The sequence below is a fragment of the Taudactylus pleione genome, unplaced genomic scaffold (assembly GCF_031769625.1).
Source record: "Taudactylus pleione unplaced genomic scaffold, aTauple2 ptg000012l, whole genome shotgun sequence".
NCBI lineage: Eukaryota > Metazoa > Chordata > Amphibia > Anura > Myobatrachidae > Taudactylus > Taudactylus pleione.
In genome coordinates this window covers 19,172,683-19,199,910 of record NW_028284415.1, presented here as the reverse complement: position 1 = coordinate 19,199,910, position 27,228 = coordinate 19,172,683, and the positions used below count along the sequence as shown (strand labels likewise).

Genomic DNA, 27,228 nt, shown 5'->3' with positions numbered 1-27,228 from the left:
ACTGAATCTCTGCTGTAAATATAAATTTAATATTATTGATGTAATGTTCTAGATCCCTTTATTTGCAGTTAAGCAATGTAATATGCTGCCCCTGAGACTCTATTTCCCCTCGCCATGATACTATAAAACAAAGGAAATCCAGCATGGGATAGTCATCAGGCTTTATGAAGATCCGGCCGCACACACAAAGTAGAAGGTCCTGACCTATCCAACGTGGAGTACACACAGATCCCTGCCTGTACCCAATGATGTTATTCCCTAATGACTATTTGAATGTGAACCTATAAATTGTACTGTAGTGACCTTTGGAAGTCAGTGCATTCAGAATTGAAGCCTTGTGTTGTGCCAACCACGCATGCACATTGTAAGGGGCGGTACTCTTTTTATTTCTTTGTGCAAATAAATCTTCTGGACTTTGGAACTCAGAGTAAGCTGAGCGGGCTTCACAATTATTTTACTTTAATAGATTATATATTGGCATATTTGAGATTGAAATGTGCTCTCACTATTTGGCTGCTAATGCTGCATATTTCTGCTGCTTATGAATTGCTGAGGAGAATAGAGTGATGGCTTGTTGCTAGGAAAACGCCACTTTCCCCCTACATCACAGTACCTTTTCACAGCTTACATGTGACAGGCTTAATCAGTATGAGAAACCTATCTTTTATCTCCACGGGGTACAAATTAGTATGCTGCAGTAGAAGTGTCACCCAATCTGCCTTTTTTTAGAATTTAAGCACATCATTTTTGAACAAGCAGCTTATTCCTTTGTGGCTTGTTAGCACATTCCACCCTTGTTGCTTCCTATTGTGATAGACTGCTTAATAACGACTGGTTTCATCTGCAGTGCAGCAAAAGACACTGCACTTCCCAATAAGGATAGATTATAATTAGTCTGAAAAAGATGCATACACCTGGAACAGAGATCATCCGCAGAGCTGTCTGTAGGACATCTTCAATTTAAACCCTAACACATGCCGCCCTAACAAGACTAGTTAGTGGTGTGCTGTTAAAGCAGGACAGGTCCTCATTGCTCTGCATCCCGCCTGTTGCTAGGCAACCTCTGGAGATGGGCGAACAGTGACTCATCTCGCGGTGACTCACACCTGCGTTCCTGAGCTTCTAACAGAATGAAGGATGCCCATTTAACCCCTTCCCTGCCATTATTAAGCCCTGAGGCACAAACATCTGAAATAATTACACTGGTAGTATATCATATTCGGTCTTATCTGATAAAGTCACTAGAAGCTGCTGTAGTGATGTATGATATATTGTTGAAAAATATATTTTAAATAGAATTATACAGTTTGGTTCACAAGAAAAAAAAATGCAATTTTTATTTCCTGTGATTTTTTTCTTGTGAAATGATTTAACCCCTTTGCTGCTGAGCCTATTTTGGCTGGTCATATTCTAACATCAATATCAGTAATTATTCTTGCAGTACCCACACAATTTATATTTTTGAATTCATAGAAACTAGTATTAGTGTACATAGTTCTCCTCACATGGCAATCAGAATCTACCCAAAATATGCAAACATGTTATTTATTATTTATTGAAATTGCAAGAATGTATACTAAAAGCAAATGTGTGTATTATTTTTCTAGGGTTGGGTACGGGATCCTGGCGGTCAGAAAACTGACAGCGGCATCCCGACAGTCAGAATCTTGATGCCTGCAGGTAAGTCCCCCTACCTAGCTCCTAACCCTCCCCTTAACTCTAACACACCTTTCCTGCAGCCTAACTCTAACCCCCCCCCCCCCCCCCGCAGCCTACAGCTGGGTACACACTGGCCGATCAATTGATCAGCCAATATATCTGGTGCCCTTCAGCCAGTGTGTACCAGCGATATGTCTGTGAACGACGTCGTTCACAGACATATCGTGTCGGCTGTGCTGCACAGCTGATGGACAGATATATCCGCAGATCGCCCGTACACAAGCAACGGCAGCTGTGGGGAGGTGGGCAGACATGCCCCCGCCCCCTGGCCAGCGGGACCCGGGGCCACAAGCAGATGATGGTCGTTCATTGTGTATGAACGACCATCATCTGCAGATATATCTGTATATAACTCTCCCCCTAGTGCCTAAACCTTGCCCTCAGTCAGGGCTGGACTGGGGCACTTCTGGCAAATGCCAGAAGGGCCGATGGATCAGTCCGGTCTTAAAGCATGGCCGAGCAGCTCTGTCTACCTGCGTTCTGGTATACTGAGAGACGGGGGCGTGCCACAAGGCCAGGCCCCTGTGACCTACAGGACGCCCCTGTGAGATTTAACCACGGAAGATGAGGTCACACCCATTTTACCCTAGCACACGCTCCTGAGGCGCGCGCCCAGAGAGGACTGCCAGGGCTGATCTAGAGCCACAGTAGATCCCTGCTCTCCAATCGCAAGTTTAAAGCCTAGTAATGTGACAATAAAAATTGCTATGGGCAACAACTCCCCTCCTAAACACCCGCACTTTAGTAAATATACCCATGTGTGTCATTTATAATACAGATACATTTGTTGACTTTTTAGGGCATTACTTTTGCAAGCCACTGTATGTAACACTCTGGCTCTCAGGGAACAATAACAGTGCATGATATTCCATACTCCATGCTGAAGCGTAAGTGCATTCATTACTGACTGAAGCATTTTAAAAGATCTACAGGTGTTACAAATCAATTCACTTGTGATTTAATGACGAGACCTGGAAAACATGCATTGATAGGGTTTCCTGCGGACTGAAGTTGAGAAACACTGTTCTCATACATAACATTGCAAATACTTTTGTGGCCTTCTTCTACCAGCACGCCTGGGAAATGTGGGAATTTGCTTTACCTTAATTAGTAGCTAGGTCCTCATCCGGAAGACTCTCTATACAATCTCTATTTCTGCAAACTAGACTGTACTCACATGTATCGAAGTTCAGACTCTCTCCTGACCAAAATCTCCCGGATCCTCTCAATCTTAAACAGCTCATCTTCAATATCATCTACGGTGGTTGTGGAATCTGCCATTGATATAACGTCTTCACCTGGGAAAAGAGGTATTAGGGCAGAAAAACATGGCACTATCACAATTGATATAATTTTATTGTATACATTTGTGGCAATTAAATCATCCTTTATGTCCAGCTGCACCCATTATGGCTTATTATGTTAGGGAATATCCACTCATTTTCCTGCACTCCTCTATGGGGTACAAAGGAAAATGAGTGATGTTACAGATGTAGCCACATAAACCTATCCTGAAATCGCACAATACAGTATAGCACCATTGGGCACACAACAGACTCTGCGACTGAGCCACGCCATGCCACTTTTTCTTATAGTACATCTCTCACTCAGTCGCTAAGTACTTAGGACCTGATTCAGAGATGTACGCTATTGTTGCCACTGCTGCATTTTTGTACGCTGCAGCTATGCGAACATATGCAAATGTTGCAGCCGCCAGAAGATGTATTAGCAAACTAGCATCTGCATAAAAAGTGGCGACATCTGCGTACAAAGACGCAGCATCAGTCACAGATCATTTGATTATCTGAGCCCTGAGTAAGCATATGGTCCCGCAGAATGGCTGTGGGAACTGAGTCATATTTCTTCCGTACAGGATCGCAGTCGCAGGGTGTGACACGCCCCCAAAATGGTTGCAACATGCATGCATTCTTTGCCGCCACTCCCCGTTACCTCCCCCAAACGCTCCCTGACTGTCAATCATACTGAGAGTAGATTGTTGCTGCAAGCAACTACAGTAATGTACATGCGCAGTGCGATTTAGACACATGCGCAGTTTACTGATAATCGTTCAACTCCATAGCATTCAATTCCATGAACAGTGCACAGAGCGCTCGCTCTGAATCAGGGCTGGGCTATTTTTTTTTAGAACTGCCTCCTGGCCGCTCGCATAGCTGTGGGTGACCACCCACAGCTATAGCGAGCGGCCAGGAAGATGATCGTGATGGTCAAGACCATCGCAACCATCGTGCTTGCGACGAGACCCTTGTGGTAGGGTCTCGTTGCCTCAAGCCCCAGAGAGATTTTGGCTCGTGATGTCAGTGGGGCCGCCCCCAAACGGAGGCGTTCACATGGGAACTCCTCCGTTTGGGGAGCCACTCCCCCGGCCCGCCCACCAAAGGGGACGAGCTGTCACTCAACATCGACAGCTCGCCCCCTTTGTTGCGAAACCTGAAGCGACAGAGTGCCTGTCACTATCCGGGTCTCGCGCATGCGCATGACGGAGCCGGCTCCATCGTGCGCATGCGCACTGGCCCACCATCGACCCGGTTGCGAGCACACAGCGCTTGCGACCGGGTCTGATTCAGGCCCAGTTTTAGTGACTTAGGGCCTGATTCAGAGATGGACGCAAAATGCCATCGCTGCTGCGAACCCGTACTCAGCTGCTGTATTAAAATATGCAGATGTCACAGCCGCTTGGATTTGTATTGAGATGCCCACTTGCTGCATCTGAAGTCTACCGCTTATGTACAAAGACGCAACCATCGAACGTACATTGGTCGATCATCAACCTTCTGAGTAACCCTATAGCCACGCAGAACGGCCGACGGATTTAAGACACCTTAACAACTGCGTGCGACACCCCGATCCCCCTGAAACGGTCGCAACACACCTGTGTTTAAGTTGCTACCACCCCCATTACCGCCCACAAACGATCCCTGGCTGTCCATCACTTTGCAAATTTGCTCTGCGATTACCATCACTGGACCATAGTGGCACATGCGCAATGTGACTCCGATGTGTTCGCAGAAGAAAAACCATTGCCCATTTGCAAAAACCAACTTTGCATCCATCTCGGAATCAGGCTCTTAGTACACTATTAGCAAATTAAGATCCAAAATTCAGGAACAAGTAGGTAGTCTGGGTAAAAAGGCAATAGAGAGAGGTCCTACACTATAGGACCCCTGCCTTTTGCCTTTTCACCCAGATCACGTACTTTTTCCTGAATTTTGCATCTTACTTTGCTAATCGTGTACTGTCACGTTTGTGTTTGTTCTTGGAACTGGACTGGAGTTCTGGGCTGGAATGGGATCTGGGGCGAGCGCCTAAAACCTGAGAGGCCTTAAATAGTTACTGCAAGTGCCGTAGCTAGTGTGCCCGGTGCTGGCCACGCCCCCTCCATATGACATAATGTGGAGGGGGCGTGGCCTGCACCCGGGAGCGGATTATTACAGCAATGCTGTAAGTGCAGCGTTGTGACCGTCTGGAGCATCCTAAGGACGTTCCAGGCGGCACTGCTGCAGAGATTCTGGCAACAGGGTGCCATTACATGCACCCAGCTAGCCAGATGCAGGAGCTGTGGGTGAGCGGTGCTGCCGCACCGCTCGAACACCCCTGGATACGAGCCTGGTTCCTGCTCATGATTTGGACAGAAATATGAAGTGTATGGGGTGCACTTGTGTGTTACGGGTAGGAAAGATATGGCTGCCGGAGACTAAAGGCACTTGCGGGAAAGCCAGCTTGATTAGAACCAGATGACAGGCGCTTGAGGCACACGTGCAGATAGACTTGATAGGATGAGCTTCGGTATGTCAACCAGGCTAGAACCATTAGGAGCACTGGAATGGGACCGGATTTATGGAACACTAGAATGGGACTGGATTGCAGGATCACCAGAATAGGACCGGAATGCTGGAACACTGGAAAGGGACCAGATTGCTGGAACACCAGAATATGACTGGAATACTGGATCACCATAATGGGACCAGAGTACTGGAGCCAGTAGTGCAGCAAGGTGGAAAATACAATTGGAGTTTCTGGGCTGAGATTAGAAATCTGCAGGAGCTCACTGAATTAGCACACAGCTAGGCTATGAATTTAGACAACATTGCACTGACAAATGCTTAGTGCTGGGAGAATCCTTATACAACCCTGGCTAGTCAGGGATTGGCTGAAGGTGTCACATGATAGCATACTGGTCTCCTGTTGGTGGATGGAGTGTCACCTGATTCAGGCTGTCATGGTGGCACCCTGCATTCTGGGTAGAGAAGATGGACTTGACCCCTGCGGAGGGTTTGGGAGCGGACTGGCGGGTGGGTGCAGGCATGAGCATGGTGGTGGAAGTGTAAGCGGGCAGGATTGTGGTGGCAGGGAGGGCGGGGGTATGAGTGTGGCTTTTGGTGTCACCCCCTTGGAGGGTGTCACCCGGTGTGGCCCACACTCCCTTGTGATTCCACTGCACCAAACTGGATGCCAGGGAGACTGCAGGAGGTGAGAAGAAGCACAGCACATTCATCTAAGTCGCACGGCGCATTCTTCCAGGTGCCTCTGCAATGTCGCTTGCAGAGAGGAATTAGACGCAGAGTGATTCACAGTTAGTGTGTGGGTGGTAGTGGAGGGGTGGTTAGAAAACTGCAAGCACGTCGCAACAGTTTTATAGGAGTTTCGCATCCAGCGACTGCGTCTTAGTTCAGTCGGCCATTGTGAGTATCCATAGGGTTACTCAGAAGGCCGTTGATCATCTGATCTGTGACCGATGCCGTTTCTTTGTGTGCAGATGCTGTGACTTTTCCTGGCAGCTGCAACATTTGCATATTATCTGACAGAATCTACGTCAAAAGACGCAGTGGTAACAGGATTAGCGTACAACTCTGAATCAGGACCTAAATCAGAGACGTACATAAACCTGTTGTTTACACACACATCTCTGCCCCAAACTCCGCAGCACAACAGACATGCTACTGGCATTTAGGGGTGGCAACAGGAAGCGTTACAAAACGGGAGCATGTCCGTCCCGTTTTCTAGGCATGCTGAAATCAGTGGACGCAGCTTCACTGTCCCCGGCTGTGTGATTTAAGCGGATATCCTGAGCTATCTGAGTTACTCAGATGTCCGATGGTCACACAGTTGATCTGATGCTGCATCCTCAGACGAAGTTAATGGGTGTATCTTAACTTAGGACACCTGCGGCTTTTGCATATTTTAGCACAGCTAACTGCGTCTATCTCTGATTCAGACCCTAAAGCTGGGCACACACTGAGCGAAGTGTACCCAGCCAATGGGCCGACATATCGGATCCTGGGTACACATCAGAACGAGGCAATGAACGATGGAACGATACCTTGTTCCGTCCTTCATTACCTGCAATGGGGCCGCTTGCGATAACGTCCGGCTGGATGTTCAGCAAGGCCGACCGGAAGATATCGCAAGCGGGTATATTGGCTGTACACACCGAGCGATGTGGCCGATATGACGTTCTGATTTGGCCGGAAACGACGTCTTACCCCCACTAAAATAAAAAATATAAAAGAAAAAAAGAGGAGCAGCATAGGGCACTGCTGGAGACAAAGGTCACTTCTATCTAATATCCAAGAATTTGACAAGTGGTTGGACGCAAATTGACTTGTGATCAATCTCCAGTAAAATGTTTCTTATCACCTCCTGTGGGATCTCATTAGCAACAAACAGGTCCCCACAGGCCATGGCCCTGTCCTGCCTGTAATTCACTGGAACCACCAGGTACACTCTTTATTTCACAGTACTCTTATGGTGCGTACACATGGTACGATTAAAATGCACGATATCGATCATATCGTTATCGTACATATCATGCATTTTTCGTTGCCTCCAACCCACCAACGACCTGCGATGCACAGGCACAAATGGACGATAAAGATATCATCCATTGACCGTGCATGCAGGCCAACCTGGTCGATATCGACCAGGTTACTATAGGGACCCGTGATCAACCATCGTTGGTGGTGTGCTGGATAATTGATATCGATCATCCAGCACACCCGGCAGATCGTTCAACGATATCATTATCATTGACGATTGTCCCGTGTGTATGCGCCATTATTGTACTCTCAGCAGACACTCATCTGCATTCCTGCTTGGCTTCCTTAGACACTGTCTCAATAGCAGTTGCTTGACTGTTTCTCATTTGCAAGTAGAACAAGGTATTCATTCATTTACTGTTCACTGCAATTAACTTGCACAAAGTAAAAACCAGCAACAGGCCTGACTCACAAAAAAAGTTATCTATTGCTACATATTCAAGCTGTACCATTTGTTTATGGTGTATGTCCCATAATTAGATAGGTTGTCATTTTTTTGCCTATGGTGCTGTGATATGTTTTTATCTGAGCACTTTCTACTCTCTGTTTCTCTTTATTGTATCAGTACTTTTCACCTCACATGATTATCAGCCTTGGTCCATGTTGTTGATAAACAATATGTAATACTTCTACTTTGGGCAGTCATGTGACCTCTCCATAAGGTCTATACCAGTGTTTCCCAACCTCGGTCCTCAAGGCACACTAAAGCTGGCCACACATCTAAAGATTATCTGTCCAACCGGCCAACTAGTTGATTGGTCGGATTGAAAATCTGGTAAGGTATGAAAGCAAATGACAATCAGCAATTTGCTCCCAAATGCTGGAAAATGGGCAAAAACTTGTTTGAACAAGTTGTTTAGATAAAACATTTAACAAATTTGTCTGAACGACCATTTTCATCTGTTTTCTGGCATTTAGGAGCAAATTGCTGATCATCATTTACGCCCATACGTTACCAGATTTTCATTCCAACCAATTAACAAGTTGGCTGGTTGGCTGTAAGTTGGTCTAGTGTGTGGCCAGCTTAACAGTCCTGGTTTTAGTGATATCCATGCTTGAGCACAGATGGTTAAATCAAAATAATCGAAGTGCTAATTAAGACAAACCACTTCACCAGCTTATCAAGTCCCATAACCTATTCTACCCAATTACCCACAGAGTCCACATATAAATGTCACTGTGATTGGGTCATATAGCCCACCAAGAACCTCAGTGATCTGACTGAACCAAATTGCAATATATAGCACTTGTCCTCCTACCTGACATTTCTATTCCCTATAGATTGCAGGCTTGCGAGCAGGGCCCTCTTACCTCTTAAAGTGGGTACATACCAGAAAGATATATATGCAGATCAACTGATCTGCAGATGATGGTTGTTCACACACACACTGAATAACCATCACTGTAGTACCGCTGGCCGGGGGTCGCGTCGGTGGCCTTTGCAGCAAGTGTAAGGGCGGTCAGCTAACCGCTCATACACACAGCATGATGAGCAGATATGTCTGCCATCGGCTGTGCTGCACAACCTACGCAATATATATATGAACAACATTGTTCACAGACATATTGTCTGTACTCACTGGTCGACGTGCACACGATATATCGGCCATTCAATTGAAGTGCCAATATGTCTGCCAGTATGTACCCTGCATTAGTCTTTTATAGTGTCATTTGTTTACTTTTTTTCACGATTGTAAAGTGACAAAGGGGCCTATTCATCATAACTAAACTTTCCCCGGAGGTAATTAGGTTTAGAATTCGCATGGAGTTCTACCTAATTACAGGAGGAATTCATCATTCCTCCTCTCCATAAGTATCTATTCTGAAAAGCTGTCATTTTTGCGATGACAGCTTTTCAGGAAATAGATAGTTATCCCTGTCTACACTAATGCTGGCCATACACGCTACAATTATCGGGGAGATCCGCCGATATCAGGCGGATCGCCCCGATAATTGTAGCGTGTGGGGGGGCGACCGAGTGTTAAATATTGCTCGGTCGGGCATGCCGGATTGTCCAGCATGCCCGTAGGATGCGATATTTCCCGGTAAACTGTGGGCCGCATCGGGCAGTGTATGCCCAGCCGCGGCCAACAGACAGACAGGGAAATGTCTCTTCCCCCGGGGGCGGAGCGCGGATGTCGGGCTGATACACTGTGAGAAAAATCTCACAGTGTATGCCGGCGACATCTGCGGCTGCCAGATAAAATGTCTGTCGGTCTGACAGGCATTTTATCTGGCCGCGTATGCCCAGTATAACTTACCGCAGCTGGAAACAGTGCTGTGCATGCGCTGTTAAATGCGTTAACCCAGCGCATGCGCAGCACTGCCTACACATGCGGTAAGTTTGTGTCCTCCCCCTCCGCTCACCTCCCCCCCCTTCAGCACTTACCTGTCCGCGCAGCAGCCTCCGGCTCCATCCTGCTGGTCTGTCACATGGTCTCCCAGCAGACCACAGTACAGATTAAAAAAAAAAAAAAAAAAAAGTTTTTTTCCAATCTTTATTGTGTTCTGCTGGGAGAACACAGTGGCCCTCATTCATAGCCGGACGCTCTGAGCAGAGCGCTCGCTCTGAATGAGGGCCGTCCTCCATAAAAATGGAGCGTCCTCCTGGACGCTCGTATAGCTGTGGGTCACCACCCTCGGGTTTTTCGACCACAAGCCCTGGAGTGATTTTGGCTCTATCAGAGCCAAAATCACTCCCACTGACATCACTAGTGATGTCAGTGGGCCGGCTTCTGACGGTAGGCGTTCCCTTTGGAACGCCCCCGTCTGGGAGGCACGCCCCCGGCACGCCCACCAAAGGGGGCGTGCTGTCAATCAACATCGACAGCACGCCCCCTTTGATCAGACACAACGAGTGAAGGAAAGTCCTTCGCTCGTCGCGTCTCGCGCATGCGCACGACGGAGCTCCCTCCGTCGTGCGCATGCTGAGTGCACACCATCGACCCACTTGCGAGCGGACAGCCGCTCGCGAGTGGGTCTGAATCAGGCCCAGTGTCCGACCAGCCTCCTGAGCCAGAGGATGCACCAGACCGCCGGAGGGAGTCGCCGGGGGACCTGTCCAGCTGGAAGCAGGTAAGTTTCACCTGCTATTCGCCACCTCACAGTGGCGGATAGTACCTCCATCAAATTCCGAAAATTCATAATTTTCGGAATCTGATGAATACCATAATTTCCACATCCCCATACTAAAGTATGGGATTGTGGAAATTATCGAGGCACAATTGTAACCAGGAGACATCTGTGATATCTCCTGCGTTACATGATTGATGAATGGGGCTGACACTTAAATAACAATTTCACCTAATTTTGTATAATTTGTCACCTGCTTTTGTATAAATTAAGTGATGATGAATAGAGAGGGATAGTTGCCCAAAGCAACCAATCAGCGTCTGTTATTTCAAAGACTGTGCTAGATAAATGGAAGTTAGAAGCTGATTATTTACTTCGCACAAGTTTTCCATTTTAGCTCTCTTCAAGGCTTGATACCAGGGGCATTGAGAGGGGGTAATGTTACCAATTATTATTTCTTGTTGAAGTGGCCTGACTAGGGGCCCAGATCCCTAATTGGCTAGGGACTGAATTAGACACTACTAGGTCCTGGAGCAATATTCCTCTGAGGACTGGATGAAGGGTTGTGGGGGCCCCAAGGCATAATGTAATAAACTTAGTACCTACCAGTTCATATTATGCCACAAACTGTTGTGCAGCTCATGCTGCTGACTTTGCACTGCTCCTAGGCAGGGCCGGATTTCCCACCAGGCAACCTAGGCGCTCGCCTAGGGCCCGGCAGGATCCAAGGGGCCCGTGGACAGGCCCCTTTGGCCCAAGAAATCTGACCTGTCAAAATGCTCCCAGAGGAGCACAGCGCGAGTACCACGTGACGTCATGATGTCACACGGTCCCGCCTGATTTTCAGGGCGTCTCACTGCCTGCACTGTCACAGAGGGACTGTGTGTGACAGGGGGGAGGAGGATGGTCACCGGGTCCGCTGCCCAGCTTCAGCTAGCTCCAGAGTCCGGACCACACAGTTATTCCCGTCTGACTGGCACAATATCTGCGGAGCCAATACAAGCTCCGCCCCAAATCGTGGCATTCCCTCACAAGGGGACGGGGCCTAATGAAGCTTGTCTGGACTGTCTAGTGTCTGTCCCATTAGCAACCTGTATTGTTGAGTGTAAGTAATTTATGTATGTGTACTCTTTTAGTGTGTATGTATTCATTTGTTAGTGTCTATGTATGTTATTGTGTATGTGTTAGTGTGTGCATACTGTGTATATTTTAGTATATATGTATGTGTTATGTGTATGTATGTATTCATGTGTTAGTGTCTATGAATGTTATTGTGTATATGTATTAGTGTGTGTATATTTTAGTGTATATGTATGTGTTATGTGTATGTATGTATTCATGTCATAGTGTCTATGTGTTATTGTGTATATGTGATAGTGTGTGTATACTGTGAATATTTTAGTGAATATATATGTTAATTTGTATATATGTGTGTGTAGACTGTTTATGTGTATGTGTCAATTTGTATGATATATATATATATATATATATATATATATATTTAGAAACCCACCCAGGAAAATGCTGCGTTTGACCCTGGGCCCCGGCTTGCCCCAGCATGCACATCAGCCTCTGCACAGCTCCAACATCGGGCTTGCTACCGCCCACCAGCAGCACGCAGAGGCCAGAGGGACAGGCAGAGCTTCAAAAGGACCCGTATCTCCGGGAAGCACAGTAGCCAGCCAGGTAGGGTACTGTATTAGGGTGGGTACACAACTGAGCGACCAGCAATCGTGCCAATGTTCATGGCGATTTGCCTTCACCCTGGGCATCGATTGCTGGTACACACTACACGAGTTAATGAACGACGGAATGATCACTTGTTCCGTCCTTCATCAATATGTATGGCGCCGTATGTGATATCGTGTGATTAGCTGTTCAGCACAGCCAATGACACGATATTGCATGCGACCACGGGAGCGCGCAATTCGGGCAAACACTGCACGATATTTCCGATTTGTCATTACGATTTCGTCAAATCGGGCCAATATCGTGCAAGTTCGTAGCCGGCCTTATTCTGAAATTACTCCATAATCGCTCAGCCCATGATTATTAACTATTCAATTTTAAATTAGATTGCACAACATAAAAACAAATTAAATCAATCTATAGTACTACTATAGATGGATTTATGGCATTTTTATGCTGTGCAATCTGATTTAAAATTGAATAGTTAATAATTATTGGCTGAGCGATTATCGGTACACTGTGTACGGACCGTGATTGCAATGCACACACGCCAAGGTATTGTGCTATGGATTATTTGAGGGAGGGGGCCCCAAACTGGTATTTTGCCTAGGGACCCATGAGGTCTAAGGCCCTGATTCAGAGCTGAACGCTCTAAAAGAGTGCTCGCTCTGAATCAGGGCGTTTTTTTTCCTTCTTTGGAGCGGCCTCCTGGCCACTCGCATAGCTGTGGGTGACCACCCACAGCTATTGCGAGTGGCCAGGATGATGGTCAAGACCATCGGGCTTGCGACGAGACCCTTGTGGTAGGGTCTCGTGGCCACAAGCCCCAGAGAGCTTCTGGCTCTAATAGAGCCGGAAGCTCTCCCACTGACATCACTGGTGATGTCAGTGGGGCTGCCCACAAATGGCAGGCGTTCGCATGGGAACGCCTCCGTTTGTGAAGCCACCCCCACGCCACGCCTCCAAACCGGTGCGAGCTGTCGATCAAAATCGTCAGCCGCCCCCTTTTGGTGCGAGACCCGGAGCGACGAAGCGCCCGTCGCTAGCCGGGTCTCACGCATGTGCACGTCGGAGATGGCTCCGGAGTGCGCATACGCAGTGGACTAACATCGACCCGCTCGCGAGCGCATAGCACTTGTGCTTGCGAGCGGGTCTGAATCAGGCCCTAAATCCGGCTCTGCTCCTAGGACATGACGTAATGCTAAAGGAACTTGGGAGCTGCTCTTTCCAAGACACAGAAAGCAGTGGGGCCCACCAGGGATCAGTCTAACCCTGTGTGGGGACCTCATTCACCCCACTGTTAATCCAGCACTTGTCCCTGTATCTGCAGGGCACTTCCAAAACTTCATTCAATCTTTAAGCTTACAAACAACCACCAAAACCTACTAACAACCACCAAAACCACTTAACCAGAAACCCATCCAAAATTTGCTATAATCTAAATGCCAAAACCTCAGGGAAAAAGAGTTAGTACTGAGGGCCTGATTCAGCAAGGAACACACAGGAGAGAACGCACGCACTTGGCCGATGTTTTCGCATTGCGCATGCATTGCAATGCACTTGCGTGAACTAGCCAGTGCAATCGGGTTATGGTACGCAGACCTTTCCGATATTGATTGACAGGTAGTGCTGTTTGTGGGTGGTGACAGGGGATGGTCAGGCGAACACAGGCATTATAACGCCGTTATAGGGGTGTGCAGAATTAAGGCAGTACGGCGGCATACGCAGCCATACCGTATGCTGTACGCAGGAAGCGGACAAATCCATGCGGCAGATCAGGTCAACCACTACTATGCTAATGTCACCGATGGTTCTCGATGTTACTGATGTTTACGCTATCTTGCGTACTGATCAGGCTGTTAGTAAAGGGAGATGGGCGGCTTAGTATGGGGCTGGGCATCTGCAACTTGTGCTGCGGTCATTTATTAGCATATACTCGCAGCGGACGGGTGCATGCGTCTGCATCCGTGCGTTCCTTGCTGAATTAGGCCCTGACTACACCTATTACCCATCATCTCTGCAATCGTCATGTAATTAGTCTCTATATTTCACCAATGATGGACTTTCTTTCTCTGCACATATGCATACTAAAACCTAGAGATGAGTTCAACAGTATTTCATGTATGAAAAATTGGCAGGCTGGAAATTTTGGCTTTTGCCATAAAAGACTGTGTCTGAAAGAATCTGTGGGGTGACACTAGTTTCCAGACTGATTAACATGGTTTTCTTTTCCAGCTTGTATCAAAACAAACAAAAAAAAAAAATAGTAAGACACTCAGGGCCTGATTCAGAGCCGCTTGCAAAATGCGAGCGCTTGCTCTGAATGAGGGCGGCCGCTTCACATTTAAAATCCGGCCTCCTGGCCGCTCGCTAAGCTGTGGGTGACCACCCACAGCTTTAGCGAGTGACCAGGTTGATGGTCGCGATGGTCGAGACCAACGGTGCTTGCAACGAGACCCTTGTGGTAGGGTCTTGTCTGCCGCAAACCCCAGTGAGCTTTCGGCTCTAATAGAGTTCCTTCGGGAACGCCTCCGTTTGGCCAGCCACCCCCCACCCCGCTTACAAAACGGAGCGAGCTGTCGATCACCATCGACAGCCGCCCCTTTTGTAGTGAGCCCCGGAGCGAGAGAATTTCTCGCTCCGGGGCTTGCGCACGAGCAGTGCGGCCGCTGCAAGTGCGCAGGGCCTCAACATCGACCCGCTTGCGAGCGCATAGGCACTTGCGAGCAGGTCAGAATGAGACCCTCAGTGAGTATGGAGACCTTTGTGGCATCATTAGACTGGTCAAAAAACTTGTGGCTTTGAGACAAAACCCAATTTTTGGCTGGTGTATTTTGTATGCCAGGAGTGTTCAATAGTCCTAGTCAAGTTCTACTTCGAGGAGGTTGGAAAGGGTCACTAGAGCCAGGGACCCCTACAGTGACTCATAAAACCATTTAGAATGGGAAACAAATCACCTTTTTGCAAATATCATGCATTATCATCTGAGAAATAACCCTTGATCATATTATGGTGAATGGTTATGCAGTGCAGCTCTAACTGTTGTCAAACCAAAGATGGAAAATGTGCTGTTAGTATGCCCTAACACTATAAACAAGAAGTGTTCATAGTCAAACGCAGGGGGGGGGGGGGGGTTCTGTCTGCCTGGAAACCCCCCTCCCCAGCACACACCATGACCACAATAGAAATAGTAATATAATAGAATGTTACTAGCGCTGCATGTTCTTCTCAGTATCACAAATGAAATGATTAGCACCACCTGTGGATCTTTTAAAATGTGTCAGCTAGTAATAAATATACCCGTGCAACAACTAGGTCATGTGGAAAACATGCTCTGTTAGGGGTGCACTGCTATAGACCATCAATAGGGTTAATTATTAATACTGTATAATAATACACTATATAATACATAAGGAGACCAATATGTACATATATGTCCAGGGCAGTGCTAGGTTCTTCTGCCGCTCCCCCACACTCCCGGACTTGCTCCACTGCTCTGGAATGGTGCCCACATCTGAAGAGAAACATTCGGCTCAGACAGGATAGACCTACTGCCACATCTAATGGCTTACTGTGATCGCTGGTCCTGTATATGCTGGAATTATGACACACAATACACTATATATGACACATATAATGGGTTACTGTGATAGCTGGTCCTGTATATGCTGGAATTATGACACACAATACACTATGTATGACACATATAATGGCTTACTGTGATCGCTGGTCCTGTATATGCTGGAATTATGACACAGAATACACTATGTATGACACATATAATGGGTTACTGTGATCACTGGTCCTGTATATGCTGGAATTATGACACACAATACACTGTGTATGACACATATAATGGGTTACTGTGATCACTGGCCCTGTATATGCTGGAATTATGACACACAATACACTATGTATGACATATAATGGCTTACTGTGATCGCTGGTCCTATATATGCTGGAATTATGGCACACAATACACTATGTATGACATATAATGGCTTACTGTGATCGCTGGTCCTATATATGCTGGAATTATGACACACAATACACTATGTATGACACATATAATGGCTTACTGTGATCGCTGGTCCTGTATATGCTGGAATTATGACACACAATACACTATGTATGACACATGTAATGGGTTATTGTGATCACTGGCCCTGTATATGCTGGAATTATGACACACAATACACTGTTTGACATATAATGGGTTACTGTGATCACTGGTCCTGTATATGCTGGAATTAAGACACACAATACACTGTGTATGACATATAATGGGTTACTGTGGTCGCTGGTCCTATATATGCTGGAATTATGACACACAATACACTATGTATGACACATATAATGGGTTATTGTGATCACTGGCCCTGTATATGCTGGAATTATGACACACAATACACTGTTTGACATATAATGGGTTACTGTGATCACTGGTCCTGTATATGCTGGAATTAAGACACACAATATATTTTGTATGTAACATATTAAAGCTGGGTAAGTACTAATTCTGCAATCTTCATAGACTGGCCACACTTGCTCTAAAATCAAGCATTTGGAAACCCCCCTCTAGAAATCCTGTGTTTGCCACTGGTGTTCATAGTCCACTGAGCAGCCAGGAAAGTGTCAGCAAGGACTGATATTGTTCTCACTATAGAGATCTTTATTTTGACCGCAGATTAAGATGCAGTGACCGCAACTGGCACTAAGGGCATTGAAGTAGCATGTGTGGGCTCTTACAGTCAAAGGGTTAAGTCCTTAGAGATGCATTTGATTCTGACTCATACCTATATGTAAAATACAACTTTTAGGAGACATAAGCAAATCCCATCGTTCTGGTACAAGTTTCCGAGATGATAAAGATGTCCATATCTGTGCACCAATTAACCTATACACCAGGTTAGAAGCTGCATGTATTGCAACCAAAAATATCGCAGCAGACATGTAAGTGTCCTGTTATCCCCATTAGCCAAATTCAGGTTGCCCTAATAGGAGAATGGTTTATTCTGAGTTCTATATTATTTACATAGTGTGCACCATTGTATCACAGTTGGCATTTTCAATGCTGTTACTGAGCAAAATGTGTAGGTTTATAGGAGCCCCTCATATAAGGGCTGGCTGTTTATTAACATGGCCTCTGTACGAAAATGAAAATATTGCTACTCCTATAAATGAAAGTACGTGAACATAAAAACAAATAGCAGTGACAATCACACATTAGCATAAATAAAAGCATTACCAAGTCTCTTATAGCCAATACTATGCTGTGCTTTATATTGCTATAATCTGCAGCAAGTCTTCCAGATACTGAATCACTGGGTAAATACCAGCATTACAATTCTGTCCATCCATTCTTCCTCATTCATGAGATGACTGCACGTGACCAGGGAGTGCTGTAGAGCGCTTTTATGAATGAATGCAGTTGTGCAGAGCTGACTGGCTTCAGATGCTAAATGCTTGGCTTGAACTACTCAGTAGGACATCCACGCCATGTAAGGACAACTCCACTCATTACATCAAAATATTTTTTGGGTGACTTTTATGCATATATGTTGGGTATGTAACAAAGGCTTGATACGTGTTTATAGGTTATGTTTATTTTACTACGTCAAGTAAAAAGCATCTATCATCATATTGTACTTTTTTAAATATATACTTCAGATATATTGTTTTAAACATTCAAAAGAAGTCTGACATGCAGGAATTGCGTTGAGACAAGGCAGTGCAAAGGGCATGCAATCACAATTCATCTGCAGTGAGGCATAGGGTGGGATAGGAAATGATACAGGTACAGGTAATGACAGGCACGTGCTTCTTACCTGTGGCTTGCTCACTGGGTTTCCAAACAGTGGATTCTAGTGATCCGTACTGCTTTGATGCCTTGCATTCCTTCTCCATTTTCAGCAATGGCTTCCCCCGATTATATCTATGTGGTATGTAGTCAGAGGTCCCCTGGACAGAGCATCACTGGAAGGAGACAAATAACTACATGGCAGAAGGACAGAGTGAATAAGTAAGGAGGAGGGGGACAGTGCTGACATTTGCTTGGCTGCTGCCAAACCATTGGAGATTTAGCAGCTGTGCGATACTGAGGGATGCTAAGCACCAGATGCTGGTGTCTCGTAGGCTCCCTCTAGTGGGCATTCAATGCACCTGCTGACAGTCTGCGTAAAGAACTGTTTATATTGCAGTAACAGAGAGGACTTTTACCAGGGTTCTGGACTATAGATAGACAGTAATTAGATAGACAATGTCTAGATAGACCCCTGATGTTAGACAGTCAATAGTTAGACAGGGACAAAAGTCAGACACACTAAATTTCGACATGTAAGAAGGTCGATAGGTACAAAAGGTCGACATGGTCAAAAGTTCGAAACAAAATGGTCAACACATTTTTTTTTAGGGTTAGGCATCTACTGGAGGGGTAAACACTTACCCCCATGGTTAAGGTTAGGCACCAGAAGGGAGGGGTAGGGTTAAGCACCAAGGAGAGGGTTATGGTTAAGATTAGGGCTAAAAAAAAAATGTCAATCATCTTTGTGTCTACCATTTTCATGTCAAACTTTTGACCGTGTCAACTCTTGTACCTGTCGACCTTCTTTCTTACATGTCGAACTTTAGTGTGTCTGACTTTTGTCCCTGTCGACCCTTTGTCTGTCTAATGGTGCCCACACACATACCGATGTGCACACGATCAGCCGATGTGTACGATTTGTGTACGATTTCCCTTGAAACTCTCCCCGGCAGCTCTGCACACGATCTCCACATGATCTGCACACAATTTGGTGTCCAATCTTCATACGACCTCTCCTGTATCCAGACTTTCACAGTGCATCGCCTCCTAGATTGTCAGATCTGCCCTACAGCACGTCAGATCTGTCGATGCGAAGTGCGACCAGCGGGGACGCGCATCGTGATCGTGAGAGGGGGCACACGATTTCCTCACGATTTTGGCATATTTTACACGATCTGTCATTCCAATGCGTCGGAATCTGCCAGATCGGGTAAAATATTGCTATGTGTGTGGGCACCTTAACTATTGACTGTAACATCTGGTGTCTACCTAGACATTGTCTATCTAATTACTGTCTATTTCTTATACTACCCCCATTTTACCATCATTTAAAAACAATTATGGGCTAATTTTAGAGTGTGCCATTTTCACTGATAAATGTGTTAACTGTTTCCACTGATAACTCCCCTGCACCCACAATTGGGCATATTTAATTGCGAGCGAGGCTTGAACCGCAAAAACCTTTGTGGACATCATACCTAATATGCTTAGAAAACCCTGAAGTGCAAGAAATAAAAAAGATCCCCTCCATCCTTGCACTAGGGAGATGGCTGTTGCGAGGCGAAGGGGCTGCTGGAAGGGGAGGGGGCTGCTGGGAGATGTAGTTCTCCCTGCTGCTGCCTCCAGGGAGTTACACACACCCGGGTGTCACACACTCATAGTTACAGACACTCACGCAAACTACAAACACTCATACATACTACAGTCACACATACTTACATACACCGCTGCTGCAGAAGTCTGACGCTGGAGGAATACACCACTTTGAAAGGTGAGTAATTACTGACTAAGCTAATTGAAAACTTCAGTTGCATAATTATTCATTGGGGGGGGGCACGGGGGTCCCAGAGCTGACAGCAATTCTTGACCGTTTTTTCCTAAAAATTGGGATTTTAAGAAAAATTGGTCATACTCTGGGACTGCAAGAAAAAAAAACTTCCGCCGCTCAAAAAATGAAAAACCCTGCACCTAACTGAATAACAAAAATCCTGCATCTACAGGAAAACCCTGCAAGTGCGGGATTTTTGCTACTCTCACACCTAGTTGAATATGCCCCTATATAGCTACACCCGTGACTGTAAGATGCATGCTTATATTGTACCTAACTTTTTATACAAAGAAATAAAATCTGATGATATTGCAGCTTTAATACCATAATGTCAATTATACTATAAGTACAACTTACAATCTTTAGCTCTTTATCTTCCAACAAACAGCCATTATTAATATAATGATAAAATTATTAACTAAAGTTAAGGGTTTCTTCAGGGTTACCAAATTAGCTTATGCAGCACACCATGTGGAGCAGAATATAATGAAGTAGCTGTGCAAATTGTGCAGGCAGAAAGTTAAGTAGTCATAGTGTCTGCATATATTTGCTGTTTCGATGAATACCAGGTCATAGAAAATCCAACGCTCAGGGCTGACCTGTAGATTATACTGCCACTCTTTTCAACATTATTGATCCTAATACATGCAAGATTTTCAGAGCAATGTGCTTGCATTGTATTTTCTTTAAAGCTCATCCAAATTCTTCAGAAATACTGAATGAGACCATAGAGTGAATGGGTAATAAAAGCTTTTATAGTAAGAGCTATAATTTAAATTATGGCTTTTCTGACTACCGATTTTACATAAAGGCACAACTACTCCAGTACTGATCTGGATCTTTATATCATCAATCATAAGTTAAGCAGCCAGTTCATTCATAATGCTCTGCGTGGTCTACTGTCATAGGTAATAAAGGGGGCTCAATTAACTCCTCAATGTTATCGAGATCTGACAGGGGCGTAAGTTCATCCCAGTCGCCTGGAGGCAAGTGAGGTTGGGAGGGTCCACACACATCTTTCCAGGTAAATATATTGCTTTAGATGGCTGACCTTCGCCAGCGTTTTTGGGGTTCTGCACCCCAGACCAATTAATAGGGATCTCCAGTATCAGAGACGCCGTGACGCGGCCTGCAGGCTTAGCCATATTTTTGAAAATATATGCAACTGAGATCTCGGAATTATCTACCACCATGTAGTTTTTAAAATCTTATTGCTGATTTCACTCTAAGTGCTGGGTGATTACTTTTTGTTATTTCAAATATATTGCTTTACTGGCATCAGCTTGAATCAAACAGAAAACAAAACAACAAAAACCTAGTCCTCACTCAGGGCAACTATCTCACTTCTTGAGCCCTCACTTTCCTTGAGCAGCTAATCTGTAAACATAAAGTTGCTCAAAGTCTCTCCAGTCCTGTCTCTCACAAGTACTGTATATCACAGGCGCCAGCCTGGCTTGGCTTTGGCTGCCACAGCTGCTCACATGTACAACCTCACAATCTGGCCTGCTTCCTTGCAGGTAACATAGGCTCCAGCCTATTCGCATTCACATGGCTGAGTCCCAGAGTTTGATGGCCTTCCCTGTCTCCCACAGGTCTAGGCTCATGCCTCCTCACCCTAAATGACTTACTAGCAGAATGAGTTCTGTCTGTGCAAAGGGTCGCACCTCTAGGTGTGTTCCCACACTCCTTTTCTCCTCTGTGTGAGGTGGATCTCTTGTGCCCCACACAGAATCTGCTGTTCAACAGCGCCATCTCTGGCAATACGTCACAATACCTTATTTTGATGATCCAAAAACACCTTTTTAAAATCTAGAGCAACTGTGAAGTGCCAAATCTCCATAACATATACTCACCCTATCATATGTGTGTGTGTGTGTGTAATTTTAACATGATTGAAGTTAATATACTTACATTATACAGATAAATAGTACACTCGCACTAAACATAAGCCTAGATCTGCCCATTTATAAGATACCGTTTGTTACGGTTCTCGCACGGTTGTGTAAGAACTCTAGAGCCAACAAGAGGATCTTCCATCAATAACAGCAATCCGTTGTTCCCTTAGTGATTTATACTCACAATGGTACTTAGGTGGCCGCCTGGATTTAAACCTCCAGCAGTAGAGGCTTATACAACTGACGAGAGAACGCAGGACTGCTAAATAGAATCAAGGCAGAACTGAGAAGTGGCTGTCCCACTACTAGAACTAGCTGGAGTGAGACTGCAGGCGGATGGTTACTTGTACAGAAGTAATGGACAAGGTACACTAGCAGCGGCAGACTGTGATCTCAGGTATATCTAGGGACTATGGTGCAGCTGGGTTGCCAGGCATGAAACGGGTAGACAACCAGTACAAGCTGTGCAGCAGGAGTGATCTGGACAGTGGTAATGCAGGGTTTATGGACAAGAACTTGACAGACAAGATTTCTGGTGTGGCAAGAACAACACGGTGCGGCCTTGAGGGCCGAGGTGCGACATGAACAACATAGTGCGGCCTTGAGGGCCGAGGTCCGACAGGAACAACACGGTGCGGCCTTGAGGGCCAAGGTGCGACAGGAACAACACAGTGCGGCCTTGAGGGCCAAGGTGCGACAGGAACAACACGGTGCGGCCTTGAGGGCCAAGGTGCGACAGGAACAACACGGTGCGGCCTTGAGGGCCAAGGTGCGACAGGAACAACACAGTGCGGCCTTGAGGGCCAAGGTGCGACAGGAACAACACGGTGCGGCCTTGAGGGCCAAGGTGCGACAGGAACAACACAGTGCGGCTTTGAAAGCTGAGGTGCGACAAGCTACCAAATGAGGTATGGCTTTAAACACAAGCTGGAGGCAGCAATGTGGAGAACACTGCTGGCATGAAGCGGCTGAACACCGACTGACACGGCTAAGACTTAGGCTGTAATGTGGAAATGCCGCGGGCTGCAGAACACAAGCCTGAGGCAGCGAGGTGGATGACATGGCTGGCTTGATGCAACTGATCACATACGTGTCTTAAACAAGGTTGTGGAAATGCAGCGGGCTGCGGAGAGATAGGCTGCGGCTGCAGAAGTCATTGCTCTGGGTGATACCAATAGCAAGAACATGAGCAGGTGAAACAACAGCACAATAAACGAGGACGACTTCTGAATCAGGACCACAGGTTCAGGAACAGAACACAGGAAATGCAGAGCAAGGCGAGACCGGCTAAAACTCAGGCTTCTGAGCACAGGGACAAATACATACTCTGGAAGTCAGACAATATCACTGGCAGGAAGTGTAGGGCTGGCTGAAATTTATCAGAAGCAGGAACCAATCAGCGCAATCCCTGTGGAGAGCCTCCCTAATCACAGGATAGTATGCAACCGTGTCAGCTGAAGTACAGTTGAGTGATTAATTGGATCCAGAAAGTGGGTAACCTGGGGTTTATCAAAATTAGTACTAGGTAATTGTGGATGTTTTTACCTCTGTATGGCCCAATGTATTTAACACTTCCAGTTTCGGAGCCTGTGATGTGGTCAAAACTTAGTGGTCTATAAATATGTCTGATGCAGATTTGAAAGATAAAAAGTAATGCCATGTTACCGCATGTAACCTGTAGCTACACAGTAAAACATCCGCATTACGGTCGTAAATTAAATTTTCGAGCCTCTTGAATGACCCCTCTCCCTTCCACCAGGTTAATTGAATTCGTCAGCCATCCCCTGTAATGCAGCACACATCCTTGGGCACAGATCCCCTGTAATACAGCATTTGCCCTGTCATAGAGCACACACCTCCAGTAAATCAGCATGGCCCTTACCCTCGAGCTCACAGCTGCTCAAATATCCATCAGTCAGCTGGAGAGAGCCAGCCATTTGCTTGTAGAACATATCCTTCACCCCAATGTTCCTCCATGGTGGGCGGAGAGTGATGATATCATCAATGTGTTGCACCCATCCAGACACCAAGTAAGTTAGAAAAATATATACATATGAATGAGGATAATAATAATAATACAATATCTGCATGTTTATGGAGGCTCTTTTCTAAAAAGAACTGCTTTAAAGTATGATTTATAGAGCTGCAAGTAGATACTGATTTATTAACAGGCTAATTCTTACGGCACAGTTGCAAATGCTTTAGAAACCGTATTGTATGAAGATGAAATTCCCTTGTTATAATTCATGCTTTTAAATTGGTTATTATAGTGAGAGTATCTACATGGCTAGCTGGCTGTGATTGAAAACTGAAGAGCCATTAACAGATCATTATAATTCATTCCATCTGTTCAATCAATAGCTTATTAACACACCATCCATCTTATTTACCTTTCTGTGTGTTATACAGGAACTTAGGTGTGTATGGATATGTAATGTGAATGAAGGAGAGTAGACATTTGAGAACACAATGCAAAAAAAACAAACATCACGCTTGTGGGACATGCTATGATGACGCAATCCACCTTCCCCATTGCACCCATTTCACTAAGAAGTGGGAGGTGCCCCACACTTCTGGGAGTTCATGGGACTCAATAAAAATGTACGAGTCTCTCAGCATTCTAGAAAAGTGGGCAAGTATTGCATATGTATGTATATAAAAATAGAATTACCCTGCTCCAGCAATAAATTTAAAAAAAAAAGTACTTTACAAATAAAATAAAGACCGATTTTGTCATAGCTTGTCCTTACTATTGCAAATATGTCTTATATCTAGCAAAATATAAGTATGAGGTAATAGTTCATATTTTGAACATTTAAGATAGATGCCAATGTCATGTTTTTGTCCCGGTTCTGGTATTCTGTAGATCTGGCACGGGGCCCAGGGTATTAACTGAAGAGTGCAGGACATGGGGAGGCTTCAAGATACCACGACTCATAGGTAATACAGGTACTGGCAGATTAGAAACACTAGGAATCATGGACCGGAGCAATGCAAGGATACTAGAATTGGAACAGGAACCCAAGCCACCTGGCAGCCTCTCACCTAATGGTCCGAGGACCAATCAGGCCAGAGAACTTCTCCAGTGACAAGAAGAACCTGAACTCAACAGTATAGTACTGACAGTCTGGACCTGGGAACCAAGCCAGGAATCAGAGTCTTATGTAACCAGGGAAAAACTAATGAAGCTATAACCCTAGTGCAGCTCTGACGCAAGATCTGGACCATAATCCGGAAGGGGACCTCAGGATAGAGAGACACTGCAGGCACACACAATACTGAACACCTGATGCTAAAAGACTGACCCAATCATGCCCTCCAGACCTGGAACCCAAACGCTGACTGTCAGCCCAAGACAAGAGCACACAGTACAGGATAACCAAAATAGTCACCTAGATTATGCAATAACCCATTATAGCCACAGAGCGTAGTGATACTTGCAACACAGTCCAGATGATGCCCGCACAATGCAGAGTGGAATCCACACAGGTGATAACTTGTGGAAACAGCAGTTGGTATGCACCGCAGGTACACTGGAAGAGCTGGAAGTGGTCTGTGTGCAGCGTGGGAGCCGCAGCACTAATAGATGGTACATAGCGGTAGATGGAATGCAGACAACAGCAAGCGGTCTGTGTACAGCGTGGAAGCCGCAGCGCTGAGATGGCATACACCGCCGATGGTAAACACAGGAGACACTGAGGGCCTGATTCAGACCCGCTCGCAAGCGGGTCGATGTTGGCCAAGTGCGCATGCGCACGAGGGAGCCGGCTCCGTCGTGCGCATGCGCGAGACCCGGATAGCGACGGCCGAGCCGTCGCTATGGGTCTCGCTACAAAGGGGGCGTGCTGTCGATGGTGAGTGACAGCACGCCCCCTTTGGTGGGCGTGGCTGCCCAGATGGAGGCGTTCCCATGGGAACGCCTACCGTCTGGGGCCGGCCCCACTGATATCACAAGTGATGTCAGTGGAAGTGCTCTCGGCTCTGATAGAGCCGAAAGCACTCCAGGTCTTGCGGCAGACGAGACCCTACCACGAGGGTCTCGTCGCAAGCCTGATGGTCTTGACCATCTTTTTGGCCGCTCGCTATAGCTGTGGGTGGTCACCCACAGCTATGCGAGCGGCCAGGAGGCCACTCTAAAAAAAGAGGGAGGGCACCGATTCAGAGCGAGCACTCTGAAAGAGCGTCCGGCTCTGAATCAGGCCCCGAGTTTGGAACGTTCCTCAGGAAGGAACACAGGACCTGTTTCAGCAGTGCATGCAAGTACACCGCTGAACGCAGATTCCCGATTATCAAGAATCTGCGTGTGCGCAGGATCCATTTGGCGAGTGTGCAGAATGGGTCCTGCTAAGACACGCAAGCCCTTGAATGCCTCTGCCTGATTGACAGCTGCCTGCATGCAACTTTGCAATCGCGATCCTTGCTAAATCAGGCCCACAGTTGTTCAGGCAATGAGTCTTTCCTAGACCTGGAAATATATAGGGAGTGGTAATAGGTAATTGGCCAGGCTGACCAGATGAGCAGCCAAGTGAGTGGTAATCACTGGGATAGTCTGTTGGAGGTTTTAAGGTGCCCATACATCAGCGACTGTGTCACGATCCGGCGAAGCGGTGGGAAATGCCGGCGTTTCCGGGTGGAAACGCTGACCTCCCACCATAGCTGTTCTGCAATCCATCGCCGGATCGCAGAAATTTGTCATGTTAAATGTCAGCGATTTGACAATCGCGATCATTATTTGATTGCGATTGTCAAATCGCCGAAATCCAACATGTTGGATTTCTGCGATCCTGCGTTGCAGCATTGCGGGATTGCGGCAATCCATCGCATATGTATGGGGCCCATTAGACACAGCAATGAATGAATGTTAAACCCTGCATGGGCGGCTATGGCCACGATTTGTGACAGTGTTGTGGGCTACAAGCTTACATGTTTTAACCTAAATATGAATTAGTACCTCATGCATTATTTTGCTACACAAATACAGATTTGCACTAGTAAAGTTAAGTGCTGACAATAACAATCTTTTTATTCTGTATCCATATAGAGCACTTATATTCAGAGGTGTGGGGAGGGCAGTGCCAGCAGAGTGAGCGCACTGGGCACCAAACAAGTCAGAAGGTTCTGCCTGGAATCTGGCAGCTCCAGGTGAATGTCTGGCAGCGTTGTGAATGTGACGTAATTGGTGACTAGAGGAACCACAGATGCGCCCAAGAGAAGTAGAGGAAAAGAAGTGGTAAGTATAATTGTGCCGCAGGGAGAGATGATTAACATAAACTGCAGGGGGACATGACTTAATAATGTATACGGGAGGGGAAGATGATTCATTTAATTTGGAGGGGGACATGACTGATTAACATAATCTACAGGGGGAGATGCTGAACCGAATCTGCA

General features: G+C 46.2%; 1 protein-coding gene across 1 annotated transcript in view; it reads right to left on the bottom strand.

The window, feature by feature from the left end:
- Positions 1-18,372, bottom strand: part of LOC148542508 (bMERB domain-containing protein 1-like) — a 40,864-nt gene extending 22,492 nt beyond the window's left edge. Inside the window, exons 1-2 of the mRNA XM_088468473.1 lie at positions 18,143-18,372; positions 2,897-3,017 (exon numbers count right to left, since the gene is read on the bottom strand). Of these exons, the coding sequence (XP_088324599.1) occupies positions 2,897-3,017; positions 18,143-18,221 (200 nt within the window). The 5' untranslated portion in view covers positions 18,222-18,372. The remainder of the gene's footprint in view (positions 1-2,896; positions 3,018-18,142) is intronic.
- Positions 18,373-27,228: the final 8,856 nt, after the last annotated feature.